This window comes from Xiphophorus maculatus, chromosome 23, assembly GCF_002775205.1.
Source record: "Xiphophorus maculatus strain JP 163 A chromosome 23, X_maculatus-5.0-male, whole genome shotgun sequence".
NCBI classification, from domain to species: Eukaryota; Metazoa; Chordata; class Actinopteri; order Cyprinodontiformes; family Poeciliidae; genus Xiphophorus; species Xiphophorus maculatus.
The window spans coordinates 6,114,393-6,135,589 of record NC_036465.1 but is presented as its reverse complement, the minus strand read 5'-3'; the positions used below and the strand labels follow the sequence as shown (position 1 = coordinate 6,135,589).

General features: G+C 36.4%; 1 protein-coding gene across 1 annotated transcript; it reads right to left on the bottom strand.

Annotated features, from left to right (window-relative positions):
• Window positions 1-2,356: 2,356 nt before the first annotated feature.
• Window positions 2,357-20,825, bottom strand: sparc (secreted protein acidic and cysteine rich). Its single transcript, XM_005808621.2, has 10 exons — window positions 20,718-20,825; window positions 11,480-11,545; window positions 10,377-10,430; window positions 9,163-9,244; window positions 7,099-7,220; window positions 6,373-6,493; window positions 5,520-5,653; window positions 4,795-4,943; window positions 4,044-4,192; window positions 2,357-3,131 (listed from the first exon to the last, which is right to left on the bottom strand). The coding sequence occupies exons 2-10, from the start codon at window positions 11,534-11,536 to the stop codon at window positions 3,103-3,105; spliced, it is 897 nt and encodes a 298-aa protein (XP_005808678.1). The 5' UTR covers window positions 11,537-11,545; window positions 20,718-20,825; the 3' UTR covers window positions 2,357-3,102.
• Window positions 20,826-21,197: the final 372 nt, after the last annotated feature.

The window sequence follows — 21,197 nt, the reverse complement described above, 5'->3', positions numbered from 1 at the left end:
TTGATGACACCATTAGTACTACCACTCTGAACATAACATGACATTTTCCCATGTTAAGTTAAATAATCTGCCATTATGAAAATGTGGAACAATTACGTTCACATGAATATTGACTTAAAACAAGCCCATATTTAGCTGAAAAGTTACGTGTAAGTTAGTTTTGTCTTTTTTCACATGTACAAATTTGGTGTAGCAAATTTGCTACACCAAAAATACTTGGTTGGAGTTTTTATTTATTTATTTATTTATTTATTTATTTATTTATTTATTTATTTATTGCAGTGCTATTTCAGGTCAAATGTTGTTCAGTTATGAAAATGGCTAGGAACTAAATCCTGGTGAGAATATGTGCTAAGACTAAACAAAAGATAAAGTTCATGTTATATCCCTTTACATCTTTTAGAATGAATGATAGAAATATCAGGAGTAATTGCCAATATAACATAATTTCAGTACTGCAGTGACATTGTTTGCCTAGACTTTAATTGATTTTTAGATTTTTATCAGAAAAAGTGAACTAGAAACATTGACATGAGTTTACTTTTGACTCCTTTATTGGTTTGCCTTCTCTGCTGGGGCAGAATGAAGAAGAATTTATTTTTTCCCGCTGTGGCAGAGAGGAGGCACTGCATGCTTTATGGACGAGCCCCAGAAGTCGTTTCTCATTCCTAACTCTGGAGTCTGGATGAGCTGGTGGGGATGGTAACCGGGTGCTCTGGCTCTCCCTCTGCTGTCTCCCAGGGGACCATATGCAACCTCAGTCGACCAGAAGAAAATTAAACACAAAAAGTAAAGAATGCTGGAGCAAAGGCACACAGAAACTCAGCCTAATAAGGCAGTATGTATGAGAACACAATGTCCTCACAGCCAGACAACATGAACACATCCTGTTTTGGTGAAGACTTGGTCTGTAACATTTATGAATATAATATTATGCTATTTGGACTTTTAGATATTTTATGACACAAATTACAATTCAGTAATGATTCATTTATGTTTTTGAAGTGATTGTCAGCACATTTTATGCAATCAATGAAATTTAAAATCTTTATTATTTGATGAATGACAGTAGAGTAAAATTGTGAAAAATCACAATCTGACTTCATAATACTCAAATGGAGGACTGGAGCTTATGAAAATCATGAAATGAAGTTCTGGACTTTGACTGGACCATTCTTACACTTGAAAATACTTTGATCCAATCAATCCTATAGTAGCTCTGACTACATAGGTTCATGACTACGATGAACCTTCGCTCTGGTCCTGCAGCTTCTAACAGGTTTTCACATGAGTTGAAGTTTTTCCATCACTATGGGCTTCTTGGTGTCTTCTCTGGATTTTGTTCATCTTGATTGACCTGTTATATGGATAGCCATGCCTTCGTAAATTTGCAGTTGTGTCACATGTTTTTGATCTTCACATGAAAAACTGAAAAACTCTCTTTGAGATGAACAAAGTTTTGGATATGGTTTTATAACCCAACTCCGCTGTAACCCTTCCCACAATTTCATAAAGAGCAGAACAGACAGGTGAGTCTGGTGTGTTCTTCAGTCTTCATGATGCTGTTTGTTCACAAATGTTCCTTCACAGAACAACTCCGTTTCTATATAAATCAAATTACACACAGGTCGACTCTAATTTGTTACTCTAATTACTTTTTAGAATATTTAATTTTACTTAGAAGTATTAGAATATAGGGGTTGAATACAAATGCATGTCACACTTTTTAGATTTTTGTTAGAAAAAATTTGTCAACCATGTGTCATTTTTCCTCTGCTTCACAGTTAGTTGCTAGTTGCTGTGGCCTTGCTGGCACATATTCCGTAATTCCATTAAAATTGACTTTTTGTGATTTTAAATAGCAGAAGTATGCCTAAGGCTCTGTGTAGATCTGGTCATAATGACGGTGACTGGACCCGTTTCTGTGGCTTTCTAAGATGAGTATGCTTGCTTAATTTGGGAGGGATGGAGAAAATGGTTATATCAAATGTCACATAAAGATGCCCTAAACCTGCAGAAAGAAAACTCTTAATGATTGCAAAAAAATAAAACTGATAATTTTATCATTTTATTAAAATTAAGATAGATTTATTATACCCCTAGAATTTAATATAAAATGTTTAAAAAGATTATTCTGACTTAGAGGTTTGCAAAACAGTTCAAAACAGTTAAGCATGTATGCTGCATAAAGCAGCAAGATAAGCTTTCTCATGCTTGAAAGTCCAAAAAATTTCAAAAATGTCACACATGAAAAACAAAGTCTGGCTTGTGGTGCTGTACAGATGTCAAGTCAGATTATCTGGGTAAAAAAGTCTTTTGCAGAGAAGACTGATGCAGATATGGAGCCATGCTCAGATGTTTTTGAAGACATTTATTCAGGAAACGAACTAGACCGAGCTCTTTAGGTCACAAAAAAAACAAAAACATGGTGAGAAAAACTCTCAGCCTGCGAGGTTCCCCCCTCATTAGCAAATCATTTTTTAAAACTTATTTTCAAATATAAGCACACACACGCACTGCTTTTAAGAGCACAGATTTGTCTGGAAATTGATAAAAAAATTACAACTTTGCTACCAGTAGTCAAACTGCTAAAAAAATACACAAAATGACAGTAAAAATGAAGGAGCCCACCACCAAAAAAGTGCAAAAACTGAAAAGTAAGTTTAGTAGGAAGCAAGCAGAGGGAGCATTTATTTAGAAACTTTATTTTTGACTTAACAGTTTCATTCTTCTGGTCTCAACTGGTCCCAAATAAAAAAAGCCCTGAACACATCATGGAACAGACAGCATATAAAATATCAATGTAAATTTACATCGGAGGTCTTTAGTTTTTACCTTATTGGGTTTTTGTTAAAAAACAAACAAAAGAATTGAAATGTTCACAAACACATGATGTTATTTCAGACTATGAACTTTTATAGTTTTGGAAGGTTTTTTTTAGTGGTATAGCTAGAAAAGATAATTAATAATAAGAAAGTAACACAAAACTTGCAGTTAGCACCTTAATTGTATTCTCTTTATTAACTTATGGATCATCAACACCTTGTCCGGTTAGTAGCGACTAGAAGTTTCTCTCAAACTGTTGCTGCCCATCAGAGGAACTTAGATGATGAAGTCTTTGTCCACATCCTCTGCAAACACAAAGAAAACATATTGATGAGTTAGAGTGTGATGACAACGTAAAGATCAATTCACAAGTACTTACAAATGCTTAACTCCTAAAAGCCAAACATCAGATTATAATGGAAACCACGTAATAGTTTCAAGACAATAAAAACGCACATATTTACATATGTGGTGAAAAGGAAGTATGTCCTCAATTAATTCCAAACAAATTCCACACTGTTATAATTTATTAAACAAACATAAAAACTAAATTAAACTGCTGTATGTTAAGTACTTTCTTGCTGATTATGTGGTACTTAGGAAGAGAAGTGCCAGCCATGTCCTGATCATTAAATGCACTTAATCAATATGTTGTAATCAGTGTAATCTCCTCTGTAAAAGTATAAGTTTTAGCAGTTTGCTGCTATGGTGAATACGGGTACCGTAAGTTAATACGCTGCTAAGCAGGAAAAACATCAGCAATCATCTTTAATAAGCAACTGTTGTTGTCCACCATGCTGAGAGCAGTTATAAGGTAATTTCAAAGTAATTTGAAGTCCATCACTCAAAAGATTATCTGCAAGTGAAAACATTTAAAGACAGCTGCCAATCTTTCATGCAATGTTCAGAGAAATGATGAATAAACTCAAGAGTTCTTAAACTCTACTGGCTGTGAAAAAAAAATCAAGGCGTTGCAATGGCCTAGTCAAAACCCAGAAAATAACAAGATTGAAAAGATTTGTAACAAATAATGGCAGTGTGGAATCTGTTGTGTTTAACCTTGAGGTTAAAGGTAAATTTTTCTGTCTTTAAATTAAAATTTCATCAGAGTTTAAATTCTAAAGATAAAACATAGTTTAGAGTTCAGGCTGTGTCAAAGGTCACAGGTTAATATAAAAAATTAAACAGGAGCATTTTGTCCACCAGTTGTCACTCACGCTCTTTGATGCCAAAGCAGGAAGCCCACTCCTCCAGGGCGATGTATTTGTCGCCGTCGGCATCACAAGTCTCGAAGAAGCGAGTGGTGCAATGCTCCATGGGAATGAGGGGAGCACGCAGGGGGGCGAGCTCTGAGTGGGTCAGGTATCTGATGAAAAACAAAAACAGCATTAATCATGTTTTATAGTGTAAAAACTTGACTCAATAATACCAGGGCAGAAATGATACTTGGATACACTATGTATATTTTCCCCTCCAATACAGTCATTGAACATTCAGCAGGGAAACCAAGACATTCCTCTCCACAAACACTCTTTGAAATTCCTTCATGGGGATCCTAAAGCAAACCCAGAACTGGAAGGACATATAGTTCTTAAGAAAAGCATCTTGATCAGCAGCTTGAATGCCCTCAAAGGTTCATTTCAGAACAGCTGCGTATCTCTAGCTCCAAACAGTATGCGTACAAAATCCAGTCACCTATGGGAAGCTAACTTCAGCTCCCCTTACCTTTCCCCCAACCAATAGGAGACAGAATTTTCCAAAAACACTAAAATACTCCTGGATGGTGGTAATAACGGGGATATTAACTTAAGTTTGCTGCACAAAGCAACCATATCAATATTGGATACATTCATTTTTTCCTTTTTTTATATTGAGAGGTGCTAAGTGTATCAGTGCTACTGCAGCATAGCTGAACGAGCCAAGTAGATCTCCAAACACATTCCATCAGCATGTTTTCCACATCCTTACCCGTCGACGGGGTGCTGGTCAAGCTGGCCGAACTGCCAGTGGACGGGGAAGATGTACATGTTGTAGTTCTTCTCGAAGTCACGGGCCAGGAGGTCCAGAGAGTGCTCACCAGCCTGCAGCCTCTTCTCGTTCTCAAAGATCTTCTTCACCTGAAAAACAGGACAGGTGTGGTTTTATATCCGAGATTTCGAATGGAAAATCAATGGGCTATTTGAAATGTATTTTTAAGAGCAACGTGGGATGTTAGGAAGTTAATAATTCAGTTATTTTTGTTTTTCCCCCTCATTTAAAAGCAAATCAAACATCACTACAGTTAGCCATCTGCTTGCATCTCTATTTCTTTAACATCCTGATGCAGCATATCAAGAATGAGTTACAGTATCAGAACAACAACAGCTTGGAGGGCCATCATTTTGAGATAAACTCTCGCTAAACTAAGAGTTGATTCAGGATAGATCAACACAATCCAGCCGGCCAGCTGAAGTGGGCAGGAGAACAATTAGTCTTTAATAATCAAATCTCAAAATTAAAATTTCTTCAAGTATGTTAGCAACTATTTATGCAACAGATTAGTATTTTATACCCTTTCAAACATGTGATAGTGTCACATTTTTGTTGATTCCAACTATTTAGTGAGTTACAGGCTTTTGATCAAGAGAAGTTTGTAACAATGGCTGAAAAGAAGAAAAGAACTCATGCATGTCCTTTAATGTGCATTTTCTCACCCTAAGCTTCTGCTTCTCGGTCAGCATGTTGTTGTCCTCGTCGCGCTCGTACAGAGTCACCAGAACGTTCTTCAGCCAGTCCCTCATGCGGAGAGGGAACTCGCTCAGCTCGTTGTCCAGGCAGGGCTCGATGTCTGCACAGAGCAAATAGTCATCATTTAATACAAATAATTAATATAAACTTTAAAGCATATGCTTAACATCTTGTTTAATGACTTAAGGAAAACTATTCGTATAAGACAAAGCATTTTACAAGTTTTGCAAACTTCAAACTAGTTTTTTCTTCATCTTACCTGTGAGCTCATGTTTAACTATTTAATATGATTCAGATCTGTTTGCCCTCAACTATGCCACAGACTGAATACTGTTTTCTTCTTGTAAGCTGAGATGTGCCATGATCTCCATCCAAACCCCACAGCCCTGACTCATCTCCCTGAGCTGCATGTGTCACGTTCAGAGAGAACAGACAAAGAAATGCAGCCAGCGTGTCTGGACAGAGCCTGCAGAATCCGACATGACAGTCCAACCCACCCATCAGTCTCAGCAGAGAGTGCAGACATGAGAAGAGACAGTACTCAGCTCCTTCACTTTTTCACACATGTGAGAGGGAACTACACTGCACATGTGCACAAGCAAGACACTGGCGAAGCCAGCAGGGTGTCAAAACAAATAGTAGCCCAATCCACAAAGTAGCACAAGAGAAAAAGGCATAAATTCTACTTAAGGTTTGCTTTTCCTTTACTTAACTAATATCAGCAGATCTTAAATCGTATTGCATCCTCTTGAATTATACACTGCAGAGAGTGTTGCTTTAAAGTATGTTATACCGTGTTGGAAGAGTTCAAGCACTCACATTTGCAGGGTCCAATGTAGTCCAGGTGCAGCTTGTGGCCCTTCTTGGTTCCCTCCAGAGCGCACTTAGTGGCAAAGAAGTGGCAGGAGGAATCAAAGGTCTTGTTGTCAGTGCCGCAGACCTGGAAACAAAAATCAACTCAAGTAAAAATGCAGCGGTTTGTAAAATAGATGCTAATTTTATTAGAGACAAATGTATTTTCACACAAATGTTTTTGAGCTCTTTCAAACTGAGAAGTTTAGAAAAAAAAATCCATCTTAGGTTTGGATACATTTATGCAGAATTATATGGTGACCCACAGTTTCTACCAAAAGGTCTTTCAAAAATATATAACTGAAGCATTTTTATTTATTCTGCTTTTCTTTTATTAGTTCATCGAGATGTTGTATGATCCAAACTTGTGAAATCCTATAGGAGAAAACTAAGTGTTGCACTTTTGCCAAAAGGTTATACATTAATGATATACAGTATATGGCTTGTTTATATGACTTATCATTCTCTGTATGGGTTGTAAATTCTTTGTTTTTTATAGTTTCTTTTTTTTTACCCAAACAAAAGGAAGCACTGCTGACTCTTGGTGAGAAAGAGGGGGAACAATGGGTAAAATCAGAGTGTGTAATGTTTATTTGCTTTTTCTTTTACAAAAAGGGTTTAGTACCTCATGTTGAATAGATATTATGTATGATAGATAGATAAGTGATAGACAGGTATCACCGGTTAACTCACATGCTCAAACTCTCCTTCGGCAGCAGGGCAGGTGGAGGGGTCCTGGCACACACACATGGGGGTGTTGCTGTCATCAACCTCACACACTTTGCCCTTCTTGCAGTGGTAGTTCAGGCAAGGATCTCCAAGAAAAAACAAAAATATATTAATGCAGAAGTTAAGGACACAATTTTGTAAAAGCTAAATAGCTTCAGCAAAATTGTTCAATATTTTAGGTTCTTAATTTTTACTTTAGCTGCTGCTGTTTGTGCATTTTGATTTATATCCCAATTTAAATTACTGAATCAGTGAACCAAAAGTTTGAAACTTGTGAAAGTTATTATCCATTGTTGTTCAAACTAGATATATAATTTTCAACTCTACTTTTCTGAAGCAAAAATAGCATTTTCCCACTAACACAGTAAGACTCTACGACAAATATATAATAATGTAGCATCTCTGTCTGATCCATGTGGAAATCTTTCACATTATTAAACAGAATGTACTGTTTATTTGACAAAAAATTACTTTTAATAGAAAAATATCCAATGGTTATGATAAATTCCAGCTAAACAGGGATGTAATGAACAGCAGCCAGACAGGAAACACAGATGAGTTCTTTGGAAAAAAAAATCTAGGATTAAGACCAATTTCTCTTCAGAAAAACAGTTTCCACATTTTCCCCCCTGGATTATGAAATAACTGGAATCCTGGACTTGAGGAGTCAAAGATTCCAGGCTGTTCCTCAGTTTTAGGAACAACCTAAAGCTGAGGAAATTGAACACAATACATCAAAGTTTATGCCATAGTTGCAAATGATACCCAGAAGAATTTTCTTTGAATTAGCCGAAGAAGCATCAAGTATTTACTTCCCCTCCAACCACTAGCTTTGCAGTATTAGCTTGAAAAACCTTTAAGGGCTAAATGACATGTTGAAAACTAAATGTTGACAGACTTTTCAGAGCTTGAAATGCTGACGACATTGAGGAAAAAAGTGAGAGTTACAAAATGACTGAATGTGTCGCTCATAAAAATCCTTCTGGTAACAGATGTTTGGAGAAATGGGGAGGACGGTCTGATGTGAACTAATGCTGATCACTGATTACAATGTCTGTCTAAATTCCACCACACTTCTTGAGTTTCTAATTACTGTTACTGTCTCAGTCTGTAACTCAGCTATTTTCTTAACTTTCTTTTCTTTAGTGAATAAATCATCATTTAATTGTTTATTTTTTTAAGTCAATTTTGAGCTTTATGCTTTACTGTCACGACTTTTGTCTTGCATGGCTCATTATGTTATGCACAGTGACCCACAGTTCATTCCAAACCTAACATCTGTACTGTTCAGTTATTTTTGGCTACATTGCACTTACTTTCTGTCCTTAACGTTTTTTAAACATATTTCTCAGTCTTGGACATGAAAACAAACAAAAAATGATCATGAGCTACATACTTGAACACAACTGGAAAAGAGAAAGTGCAAAAAAATGTGAAGAATACTCTTCAATATGCCCTAAACTGTTTTAAACAGCCTGTAGCCTCTCCAGTCTTCAACTTTTGCTGCTTATTAAGTTTTCTGCGGTTGAATTGCCTCTTTAAGATGGGTGGAACATATAATCACAGGCATCTGCATGCAGAACGAGGCAGTCTGTCATTATGTCTGCTTAGTGTGCCAGCTTGAGCCTCGAGCGAACCCTGCAGCCTCTGCATAGCTGCACCCAGTCTCCAGAATGCAGCCGAAATACTTTAAGGTTGTTTATCAAAGAAGACTGCTGCTGTAGACAAAAATAATTAAAGCAGCCTTTTGTGTCAAAATTAATCCTCTAAGACATGTTTGCACAAAAATATAATCATGCATACTGGGGTGTACCTAGATTTTTAACCCTTCATGTAGAGAATTAGGCTATGCTAAAACACTCCCAGACATTGTTTACACTATGTTTATGCTTTATTTGCATTAGGTGTGAACTTGGTTCCTAACAAGCCATTTAGAGTTAATTTTAGAGGGTTTGGCTTCCTGCTGAAGCAAGAGATGTTTATGGTTTAGATAACCAATCTTCCTATATTAACAAGTTACAAACTTACTCTCAACAACATCTTCAATCTCGATGGCTTCATCAAACTCTCCAACCTCCACCTGCACTGGGTTGGTTCCCACCTCTGTTTCCTGGAACACAGCGCATGCCAGAGGTCAGGCTTTGAACAAATGATCAATAATCTTTTGGAACATCTAGTTTCAGATTAAGTTCTCCATGGTTTCCTCAAACTACTCATTGTTTGCCTTCAAAAAGGCTTGAAACATCACCAGTCCTCCCTGAAGGCCAACAGAGTCTGAGAGACCAGAAGATCCAGCAATAAAAACAGCTGGATCCACATGTGGTCAGGCCAAAAAAGAAAACAAACCTAATGGTTTCCTGGCTAGCTTAACCAGTGGCTAAAATTAACAGCTGTGGGATCTCTGGTCCCGCTGGACCTCTGGAGCAGGAAACCATAAAACGTTCACATGAAAGCCTAAGATTTTCTTTTGAATAAATTTGTCTAAAATCCAGCGCTGCTAAAAACATATTATTCTGTTGAAGCTGGTATTTTCTTACAATAAGGAAAATTACTGAACATGAAACAAATTTTCCTTATTGACAATTGACAAGTAAAAGTGTTTTGAGGTGCAATTCTGGCAGAAAGATTGAAAGCTGCAATTTTTACTTTAATACCTCATCTGGTTATGGGACTGACAATGGCAACACAAACTCAACTTTCTGCTGTTTTACTTGGTGGTTAAAGTCCATTAATGACTTAATTACAGCATGTTAGTTAGCTGCTAATATTTACAAAAAAAGTTCACAGCTTTTACAAGTCTGTGAAACAGTTCTCTGTCTTCAAATCTAAAAATTCCAAAGTTGTGTCACAGATCAAATTTAAGAACAGCTGTGGGGTTTGGAAAACATATCACAGACGCCTAACAGAAGAAATGTCTCAGGAGGAAAATAAAGTATTTAAAAGTTTATACCAGTTTACAGAATCAGGACAAATGAAATGTTAGTTTATGTAAGTTAGTTATTCATTATTTCCCTTTGTTGCTATTATTGTGTTTTGCAGAGAAACCCCACTAAATAAGGAATTAACTAGCACTTTAATGACAACCAAGTCATTTTCTGTGCTTCAGAGAATTTCTGCGGTTCTCTCAGGGGCTTTCCTGAAATATTGAAATAAAATTATAGAGTTTAATTCAAGGTAGAGTGAAAGAAATACATTGAAGAAGAAATAAATTAAAAAACAACAAAAAAATAATCTGGACTGACCTCAACAACTGGCTCTTCAGTAACCAGCTCCTCCACAACTGGCTCCTCCTCAGCCTGCAACACAAAAACAGGAATGATCTGATTACAGACACACAGAATGTCCACACAATGAAAAATTAGATATACGTGAACGAGACAACAGAGCAACTCTCAGTGGAGGAATTGGCCTTAGAAAAATTGTTAATCCAAACAAACTTTACATGGGAAAGCACACCCACAGTTAGAACTACAGAGGAAGTCTATTAAACAATGAGGGGTGATCACGGGAAAGAAAACGTCATCGAGAACAGTGAGTACAGACCGGAAAGACAGTTATTCCTGCCTCTCAGACCTCATTATAAGGCGTTAGGTTATCCTGAGCTATACCTGTAGTTATGCTGCTACATGTTTATTACCACATTTCCTCTCATTCTTCTACTACTACTCTTCTATTTGCATTAATTGGTGTTATTTCAACTGTTATTTTTATGTTTTCTCTCAGTTTTTTCTCTCCCTGGAAGCTACATCTAGAGTGGCGTTTTGTTTGGCTTTGATACCTTTATGAAGAAGAACATCGGCTGACATAATGCTGCTATCAACAAATCTTTCTACCTCTTTAGCTATTAACTTTTTACTTTCCATTGACATAGAAATTACTACTATAACAATTCTTCTGTATCTTTTTGTATCCCACAGTCGGACATGGCAGATGGCCACTTTTACTGAGTCAGGTTCTGGTTCTGTTGCCAATTTCTTCCTATTAAATAGGAGTTTTTTCTCCCCACTGTTGCTACATACATGCTCCAGTATGAGGATTGGTATAAAGCCATCGACACGACACTAAATGGTTGTCGAAGACAAAGTGCTGCAAGTCATTGACTCTATGGGTTTCCTTAGACAGAAAGTTTGTAGCTAATTTCAGTAATTAACTAAGCTTAATGTACTGTTGGATAACTACAATCAATTGAAATGTGTGTGATTGAATTTAAATTGTTGTTTGTAAAGTGCCTTGAGGTTACATTTATTCTGGAATGGCACTATGTAAACAAGCTGAATGGAATCAAGAAGGGAAAATGCTCACAAAAGGATAAGGACTAGAAATGGCCACAGAGACTTGAACTTACAGGAGCAGCGATGGCGTGGCCAGCCAGGCACAGGAGGAAGACGATCCACACCCTCATCTTCAAAGACTGTAAGGAAAGAGAGAGAAACAATTCAATTTTTCTATGTCATCAAAATCAAGAGTGCAGGAGATGCTTTAGAATAACAGATAACATAAAGCCTTAATATATTTGTGTAAACATTTGCAGTTCCACTTCTTTATTTGTTCCAGATGTTGTTTTCAGAAGTTGGCGGGCATTCAGGGATAAACTTCTCAGAGTTTTTGTGTGAATACAAATTTCCCTAACTTTGACATCTTAGTTTATAAAGTATAGAGATGCACAGGTCATTCCTGATCTAATGACCTGTGCAGCTAAAGAGGTCAGATGACAGGAGATCTGATGAGTTTCCTGATGGAAGGAATTTTGACACTGCAAATAAGATGTACAATAGCAAGCAGATTCTGATTGAGTTTAAGTCTTATAACTATCTAAAAACCCAGAATCTAGAATCTGATCAAAAGCAACACATTAAAAGCAAAGTCAGCAATTCTTAGTACTTCTTGGTTGTTTTATGACAATCAGGTCTTTAAATCTAAGAGTTTGCTCTGTCATGCCATGTCTATGTTCAGTTTTGAAATCTTTTGTATCCAAACCTTTCTTTCTTCATTATGGTTTAATGACATTTTTTGTATTTTAGGAGGAATTACTGATTTGTTCTGTTTCTTTAAAGTATTTGGAACAGTTGAGGATATTTTTGATCCTTGTTTGTCTTGGTTTGTAACTCCCTACATCTGCTCTTCATCAGTCCTTATTTAATAATCACCATTTTGATTTCCTGCTTATGTTTTCTGGTTTCATGTCTTGCTCACAGTTTGTTTTAAGTTGCAGGATTAAAGATCCCCAAACCATCTTTCTCAAACAAATTGAGAACACATCACATATTATGTGAGTCCAGACTTTAGAAATATGAATTTTGCAAAATATCAAGATATCATTTGGTGATGGACATCTTTTTTTTTTTACCCTTAGGTCACATACTAGTATTTTCCACATCCAGTCAGTTTGTTTCCCTACTCATGTAATGTCATAATGCATCATCTACTTTGGTAATCACTAAAAAAGTTTTGTTGTTTTTATATTGATCTTAATTCAGAGATCATTTACTTTTTAAATGGCAAAAAAATAGACAAGTGATTTTGAACACACATATGGAAACCATTTGAAAAACTGAACCTGCTAAAAAGAAACTAGCAACACAGTTCAAGGGAGGGTTGTACAATTACGTACAGTAAGGTGATTAAGAATTACTGCAGATAATGTCACACATGGGGATGTTCATAGAAGCTTAAGATATTTTATATACATGCTCTCTATTAAACACAAAAATAAAGTCATTACCACTTGTATGAGATTTCAGTTAGTTTTATCATTTGCTCCAATATTTTTACAAAATTATAGAAACTGAAATGTTTATGCAATTTTTGAGAGAACACTTTTCTGTTAAAACTTTTTAAACATACATAACTTGTTTAAAAGACAGTTAAAACTAAACTTTTTGTGTTTGCTTCATCTTCTACAAATATTGTGACTGCAATTGACTGTTAGTGCATTATCCCAATTCCTTGGTAATTGCAACATAAATTAGACCTCTATCAACAATTTCACTCAATTTATTCTAAATCTGATCTTTCAGATGGATTTTCTGCACAAAACACAATATAGACACCCTATTTTTAAGCATGGTAACTGGTTGTTATTCAGTTTACAGTTTCTTGCCTTTTCACCACAAAATCTAACATTAGACCTACATTTTGGATTTTTTATCTACGACTACAGTACTATTATCGAACAGAATCTGTTTGAAAATATCACTTTATTAATTAAAAAGAATATAGTGCATATATTCTGTTTTAGCTGCCATGAGAAAAGTCTTTGTCTGAGAATCTGTATCCCCTCTCGCGCGTCCTGTCTGAGCATTCGTTGTTTGAAACTCAATGAAGAACTTCTCTTGATGTAGAAGAAATAAAGGTTCCTTTGTTTGGTAAAGGCGTGTTGCATTGCTTAGTCTTTCTCTCTTTCTGGGTAGATTATTCCCTTCTTCAGCTCCATGAAATCAGCTTCCTCCCAAACATCCAAAAAGATTTGTTAGGCATCAAAGACTCATGTTAGCAGAGGCCACGTGTAAAAGTCAAAGTCCGAACTGTTTTAAATAAATAAAAATATCTGAATTAAAAAAAAAAAACATAGACAAACAGCCTTTCTTTTGGTATTGTTTTGTTTTTCTTTAGCTGGTTTAAAATTATTTTATGCAGTAACAGAAGCAGTAATACAGACAGATCTTAACAAAGGGAAGATGAAAAAAGTTTATGTTTTTTTAAACTAATACTAGAGTAATTAGCTTCAGTTTTGACGTCTTCAATTGGAAAATTCAACTTTGTAAAGTTTCTTCATGATGTGGGATTGGTTTCAAGACTGAAGAAGCTCTTTGCTGAGTGGAGTTAAAGTATTCATAACACGAAGCATCAGAATAGGTTGACATGTTCAGACTCATGCAGCAATATTTTGTTTGCACTCAGTAATCTGTTGTCTGAAACCTTCCAGCAGAGTGAAATTCTGACATTTAAATGAGAGAGGTTTGCTATGCTGTTCTGCAAACACACTCAGCTGTGTCTGACAGGCATGTTTGCTTTGGGTTTAATTTGAATTCTTTTCTGGGAGTGAGTTGCACCTAGAGACAGCAGAAAAAGACAGCAGAGTCATGCTGTACTGCAACAGTAACTATACGGTACCTTCATATCTAATCTTCAAATTACTGAACTTGTCCTCTTCATAAAATGAACATTGTGGTGGAAATAACTAATAACAATATACATAATCCGTTTTCAAAATGCACAGCAGTTACTACTACAACCATCATCCCTCTACCAACACAAGACACAACAGCCATTTACAACCAGTTACACCCGAACACCTTAAAACACAATAACAGCTGAACACAACAGTATAACTCAAAACCTCTACCACGGCCATTAATTTTTATTTTGTAAAACCACTGTTTACCTTCATCCTGCTTATCTACTTTTATTGGGTCCTTCCACATAAATAAATAAAAAAACCTCTTTAAATAACAACCAAAACAACTTTTAGTCAACTTTCACTCAATTAGTACTTAAACCCATTGGAAATAAAATAAGGAGAAGATGTTGGGGGAATTCCTACCTGTGACCTTTAAACCATGAAATTCCCAATAACTGTGGATGCTAATACTATTTACTATAAAAATAAATACATGAATAACATAAATAAATATATACTTTAGTCTGTATATCTGCTTTGGCCTCGTGTCAAAGAAAAAAAATCTTCAAATTAAGTCTGAAATCTATAACTAGGATGGTAACACTAACAATACAATGCCAGTAGCCGACTATACTAATAGTATTATACCTTCCAAAATTTCCACCATAAGCTACTCAATAAGAAATTGTAGTTAAAATGTTGAGCACCACTTTAAAATGATTGCCTTACACACTTTGCTCTCTTTTGCTCTTTTGCTTGTGCTTAATGAAAATGAAAATGAGCCTTCAGCACCAGTTGTGTACATAATCTTGACAAGGTGTGGATTATAAAGAAGTATCAACAATACATTCAAAACTGTGTAACTGTAGATTTTTCCGGTACAATTCTTCCATATTTTGCACTGCTTAAGCTAAAAGTACATTTATATGACCTAAGACCTGCAGGTTGGTTACCAGTGTTGTCTTGAGTGTTGCTCTTAAAGATTTATATTGGTTCTTGGTTTAACCAACAGTTTGCTATACAGAACTTCTAATGCACCTTTATCACTATAAAGCAAAGTGTTTAAAGCAAGTGTCTGCTGTTTGAGAAGGTCCATAAATACCAAGCCAGGAAGTCAAAAACCTAAAGCTTAGAGGTGGAAAATTACAGAAACTTTGGCAGATGCTGTGTCCAAATAACCTTCACAAGTGTGCCTTTGAAGAAGCAGAGCTAACAAAAAGCTTCTGGCGAAGGAGAACTCATTGGCAGATATCAATAAGAAAAAAATATCAAAACGTACTCTGGAAGAGGAGAAAACAGAAATGGTGTCATCTCTAAAGTGTATGGCGTCAATATTTGACTTGGAGAGGCCTGATGTACTCGTTATTTAGTTTTAAAAGATTCCTGTTTAGTCGAAGAGTCAGGATGGAGGAGGCGGGACTAACTGACATAACAGCAAAACAAATTATTTTATTTGGAAAGCTGCTCTCATAATCAAACAGGACTGAGGCTAAAAGGGAAACTTCAGGCTCATAAAGGGGCCCCTTCTCCCCACAAATCTATTTAATTTGGGTTAGTTAGGTAAGCAAGTGTAAACTTGCTTTGGAGGAAAACAGCCTGAGCTTGAACTGTCACCAATTCACTTTTCTCCTCTAGTTTTGCAGTAATATCTGTTGCTTTTTCCACTGGAGCTTTGAAGGAATTCGTTCTCACCCTCCTCTGTGACATAACAGGCAGGTTTTGGAGGATAAACAGTCTGTGTGACAGCAAACAGTCTGGACAAACAACACTGGGAACAGAGAAATATTTGGAAAATCTCTCAGAATGAAGAGTGATTTCCTGTGTCTGCACCAAGCCCCAGAGGTGGATGGGATAAATTACAGAAATACTCTTAAAATATAAGGAGTGTGTGATGGTTGACTTGCATCTCTATGACATAAACAGACAGAGCTTAGATTTCATCCTGAAAATATCTCCAGTAATTTGCAGTCTTTTATATAATGTTACTGGCAAGTAACATTTGTACTCTGCCAAACCTGGCAAGTAAAATTCCTACATAAGACACTGCCTGTCTGACCAAACCAGAACACGGATGACATCTTTTATGAGATCCTCCACCATCTGGATGGATTTTATGGGGCAGCAGAAAACAAACAAATCAAAGAGGTTAAGCAGGTCAAACAAGTGCTTGAAAGTCTGTCATAAGAAAGTCATAAGAAGGGTAACATTGCATTAGCAGGTGTCTGGCAATTAATTTGAAGAAAATTTAATGAGGTTGAAATTGCTGCATGAAGAATTTGGTTCCCTCTCTCGCTGAATTTGTAAGTTTGCTCGCTTAAGGAGAAATGATCAGTTTTCTATTTTAAAGAAAGAACACAACAGAACAGGGTGCTGTGGTGGTGCAGGGGCAAAACACAAACCACATATTAAGGCCTTAGTCCTCGTGGCAGTGGTTGCAGGTTTGATTCCCGGCCTGGTGACATTTGCTGCATGTCTTCCCCCTCTCTCATTACCCTCTTTAATGTCAAACTACTTTCAAATAAAGGCCACTAGAGCCAACAAAACCTTAAAAAAAAGTGCAGAACAAATACTTAAAAGAAAACAACATTTGTTGACATGCACAACACTAAGACACTTCTTGTTGCTGGTCACCAGATTTGGGTGGATCTCGGGAGTTTTTGTCTTCAAAGAAACTCTATAAATTATTTGGAGTTTTTATGCTGCTGCTAGGTAACTTGAAAGGTCAGGTTCATCCAAGGATTGTCCATAAGATGGATCACTCCATGACCTTAATGTAATCTTTCTTTGGCCACTGTTTTGTTGCCTTGGTGTTGTTTTGAGTCATTGTCAAGATGAAACACCCATCTGTGACCAATCTCCAAAGTTTAAAGCAGTGCTAACAAAGTGTCTTTAGATCAGAAACATGCTCCTTCTGTGTAGTTGCGAAATGATGATCTGATGGAGGCATGTAGCTCCAGAAAAAGAATGAGTGATGGTCAGTTTTTATCAATCAATTAATTAGTTTTATTCTTCTTGATGACCTTCTTGCTGAAAGTCTGCAGCCTTTCTCAGACTTGTTCAGATTTTTTATCTTGATGTCATTTGAGGTTGGAATAGAAGGAGCTGATTTGAAGTACAGGTGTACTTTATAGACACTGCCAAATGCAATCAAAACTGTGTTATCTGTTCTCAAATATTTTGATAGGAAAAGTTATATTTAAGTAAATTTTACCCACTGATTTTAAAATAAATCTCATATTTGACTGTTTTCTAAGTATCTTACATTGTCAACACCTTTCTTGTTTTGATTTTCCTTTTCCTTTTTTCATAAATCTTATTTTTTGGTTGTGTTTCTGGTTCAGGCAGCTGAAAAGGTGCACTCCTGTTGTCCTGCAGTGACTAACAAATTCAATTTGCCTCCCTTGAGATTATTGGCACACCCATTGAATCATCTGGACAAAGAGCAGTTTTCATGAAAGGGACCTGTGTGAAGGTGGAAGAGAAAAGTCAGGATCTTTGTTAGCCTGGGCTGTTTGTCACCTGACCTCTTTATAACTCAGATTTTCCCTTCCCCCGTTGGAGCTAATCGGATCAAATCCCATGTCTCTGGAATCTGAGAGACCCGGCATACGTAGCAGACTTTTCTTCTACCACTTCAGAGTTTTTGTAGCAATAAGTTGCTAGTTGTGCCTCAAAACCATAATGTGATTCCCTGAATTGAACCACTGGAATACTAAAAATATTCCTTCAATTTGATTAATATATCCCAGTTGTGTGTTTGATCTGAACCTGAGATTGTTAAAACTTTTTTCAATGTGGATTCTGATCAAATCAAGTAATCAAAAATGTATTTGTATTTCTGTCCTATAAATGAAAGGACAGAAATAAGTTACTCAACATAAAAAATATCTTTATTTTGTGAAAAATAATAAAGCATAAGCCTTTTAAAAGGATAAGAAAACCAGAAACCAAATAGCAGCGGTAGTGTATTTTTAAACATTTAATTCAATTTGATACCACAAATAATGCAGATTAGAGATTTCTCTAATTTGTTTACAAATCACAAAAAATAAAGAAATTCACTCTGCAGCACCTGGCAAAGGGCTTAAATCCCATCTCATTATTGGAGGGACCATAAACAGAAAAATTTCTCAAGAGCAATTTTGGGGGGGTCGGCAAAGTTACAGTGAAAAGTAACGTAAGATATGGTTTAAAAAGTTTTAAAAAGGTTTTTAAACCACATTCAAGCTGCAGGACCAAAAATGACTAGTAATCAAAACTGATCTGAGTAACTGCTCTTAATAAAATTTCCCATAAGCATATTGAAATAGCTCCCATTACAAGTTATGGGCTATTTAAATGATAACTTGTTAAGTTGCTTTATTTTAAGCCTTTTTTAGTTTTGCCATGTCTTGGATGATTGAGAACCAACAAGTAGATAGAAATGAATATGTGGGGGGTATTATAACTTAAACATAACACTTCACACCAGGGTTTATATAGAAAAATATTCAGATTTTATTTTGTGGTTTTAAAGGTTCTATGTTGAAGACAGTGAGAAATAAAGCCATAATTTTCTGTTTCTTCTATCTGTTCCCGGCTCCCAAACACAGTTTAATTGCTTTGGTCTTTAAAAGGTTATTTAAATAAAACAAATAGTTGTGCTTATGATTGGAAGTACGTTAATGTGCACAAAGGTTCTACCGTAGTAGTTCAAATTTCATCCAAAAATGTAGAAACAAACAGTTCTAGCAATTTGCCCTAGAATTTTTCTGAGGAAATCAGATCAAAACAAAAACGAGTCTCTATTATTCTCTAATCTATTTCCATTTCGTGGCTTAATTCTTCATGCCTGCTATGTTTTTCCTCTTATTTTCCTTCTCAGAGGAACAATATCCAGATTTTTTCCTTTCCACGTCAGCCTAGACTGCACCATAGTCCTCCTTCTTCCTGTCAAGAGATTACAGCTTTTCTGGATCAGTTTTCCACAGCATCCTTAGCTCCAACACCGCCTCCCCTTCCTTTTCTCCTCCCCTCCTTCTCTTTTTCCTCCTCCAAACACTTCTGCCCAGACCTGCCACCTCAACAATTAGGCACCGGAGACTCAGTTTCGGCTTCGCTCTCACTGATGCCAACACATTACTGTGCTTTATTCCCTCTAAATGAGCCTTCAGAGAAATCTTAAACAGGTGTGACGAAAGAGGAAAACAAGAAGTGTTTCTAAATGAAGAAAAGGGAGGAAATTTATCTGGCGGCATAGAAAATTTTGTCCGTTGTAGCTTGTTTTGGTGTTAACATTTGTAGTACAACTACTTTTTAACTAAATGCAACATTAATCAAATTTTCAGGTACCTACATAATGTAAATTTTATTACAAAACCTTTTAATATAAGTAGCTACAACAGTGATTGTCATATGATATTTAATCATTTCTGAGCTCAGATGAAGAGCTGTGATCCATAAAATGTCTTGCCAAATCAGCTGGAAATCATGTTTCTAACCAAACTAGGGAAGCTATTTTTTGTCTGACACTAGACTTGTGCATGAAAATGACTTTCTGAAAGTTTCTACATGGTTGTAAGACAAAGAAAATGATCAAATTAAAAGATTTTTAGGTGTCTGCTTTGACTCGCAGCAAACAGCTGGTAACTGATCACAGCAGAAACCCACATTCCTTTACATGGGAGTAATCAAGGAATGGAGTCATAGAGGAGATGGAGGGAGGGAAGGAGAAGAGAGGGATATCTGTGGAGAAATGCTCCCATTTCTCTGCCTGGCTTAACTAAAATGTTATCCCTTTTTATCCCTCCTTCTTTTCTTTCCCCAATTTTCACCAGCAGAACTTGATACCCTCTGCAAAACTGGGAAATTTCAAAGCAACAAAGAGCATGGCACTTATTGCATCAAACTAAAGTAAAGAATAAAATTAGCTAAGAAAGGAAAATAAAAATGAACTTGCAGAAAGACTTGCTTGCATCCCTCCTCCCCTACACCAGTGTCCTAATTCCTCTTCCCCCTCCTCCTCCTGTTGCCGATGTGGCACACAATAGCTCCACAGTCAATAATCTCCCAAATCACAGACTGTGTACATATAATAAATGATTTTCCTGGCAGATGTTTGAACAACAAAGAAGCCATTTTCAGCACATTTCAGTTTGAAATGCTTGTCAGTAAGTTAGTTTGAAATAAGTTTGCCTAATCAGAAAGACATTAAATTAGAACTGTAAAGTAAGGAAATGTGGGCAAATATAGAAATAAGATTCTACCTACTTTAGGAAAACAGAAACTCTTTTGAAGAGAATTTCTTAAATCTTACAATGATGAAAACAAAATTTCCCCACACCCATCAGTGGCCAAACTTCACCTTTAAAAGCAGTTTTACAACTGAATGCCAAAATAGTTGCAGAAAGCTTTAACTCAGAGCTCAAATAAGGAGAAATATCAATCTGAGGCAGTAACTGCTGGGCAGAGTGAGACCTCTTACCTTCAGCTTTGCAGAGCAGGGACGCTTGGAGAGAAGTCAGCCGTGTGCAGGGCCCCGGGAAGATCTAACTGCCTCACCAGTTCACTCAGAAGACATTTCCAGTGGGACGTCCCAGTCTGGACACAACTCTTGCCCCCCTCCTCCCAGTCTCCTCCTGCACTGGTGGGATGGGCTTAAAACTAACTCTCCGCTCCCTTAGGCAGGTTGAAGTTCAAGAGTCCGGCTTGAGAAATTCACTTAAGTTTCTTTACAGATGTCTGAGGTTGAGCATACTTTATCATTTTCTGGCAGGTCTATCTGTAAAATAGACAAAAAAATGTCATTTAGTTACTTCAATTTCTTTGATGCATAAAACTTTTAGCGTGGTTCAGAAAAAAAAAACTGAATTATTAAACATAAACAACTCAGATTTAAAGTGAGAACATTCTATCTGCTGTGTGTACATCCAAAAAATATGAAAATATGAGCAACTGTTAAAGG

Coding starts and splice junctions, on each gene's coding strand:
- sparc (XM_005808621.2), bottom strand. CDS start 11,536: ATGAGGGTGTGGATCGTCTTCCTCCTGTGCCTGGCTGGCCACGCCATC. Junction 10,431..11,479: donor GCCACGCCATCGCTGCTCCT/GTAAGTTCAAGT, acceptor TTTGTGTTGCAG/GCTGAGGAGGAGCCAGTTGT. Junction 4,944..5,519: donor CCGAGAAGCAGAAGCTTAGG/GTGAGAAAATGC, acceptor CCTGTTTTTCAG/GTGAAGAAGATCTTTGAGAA.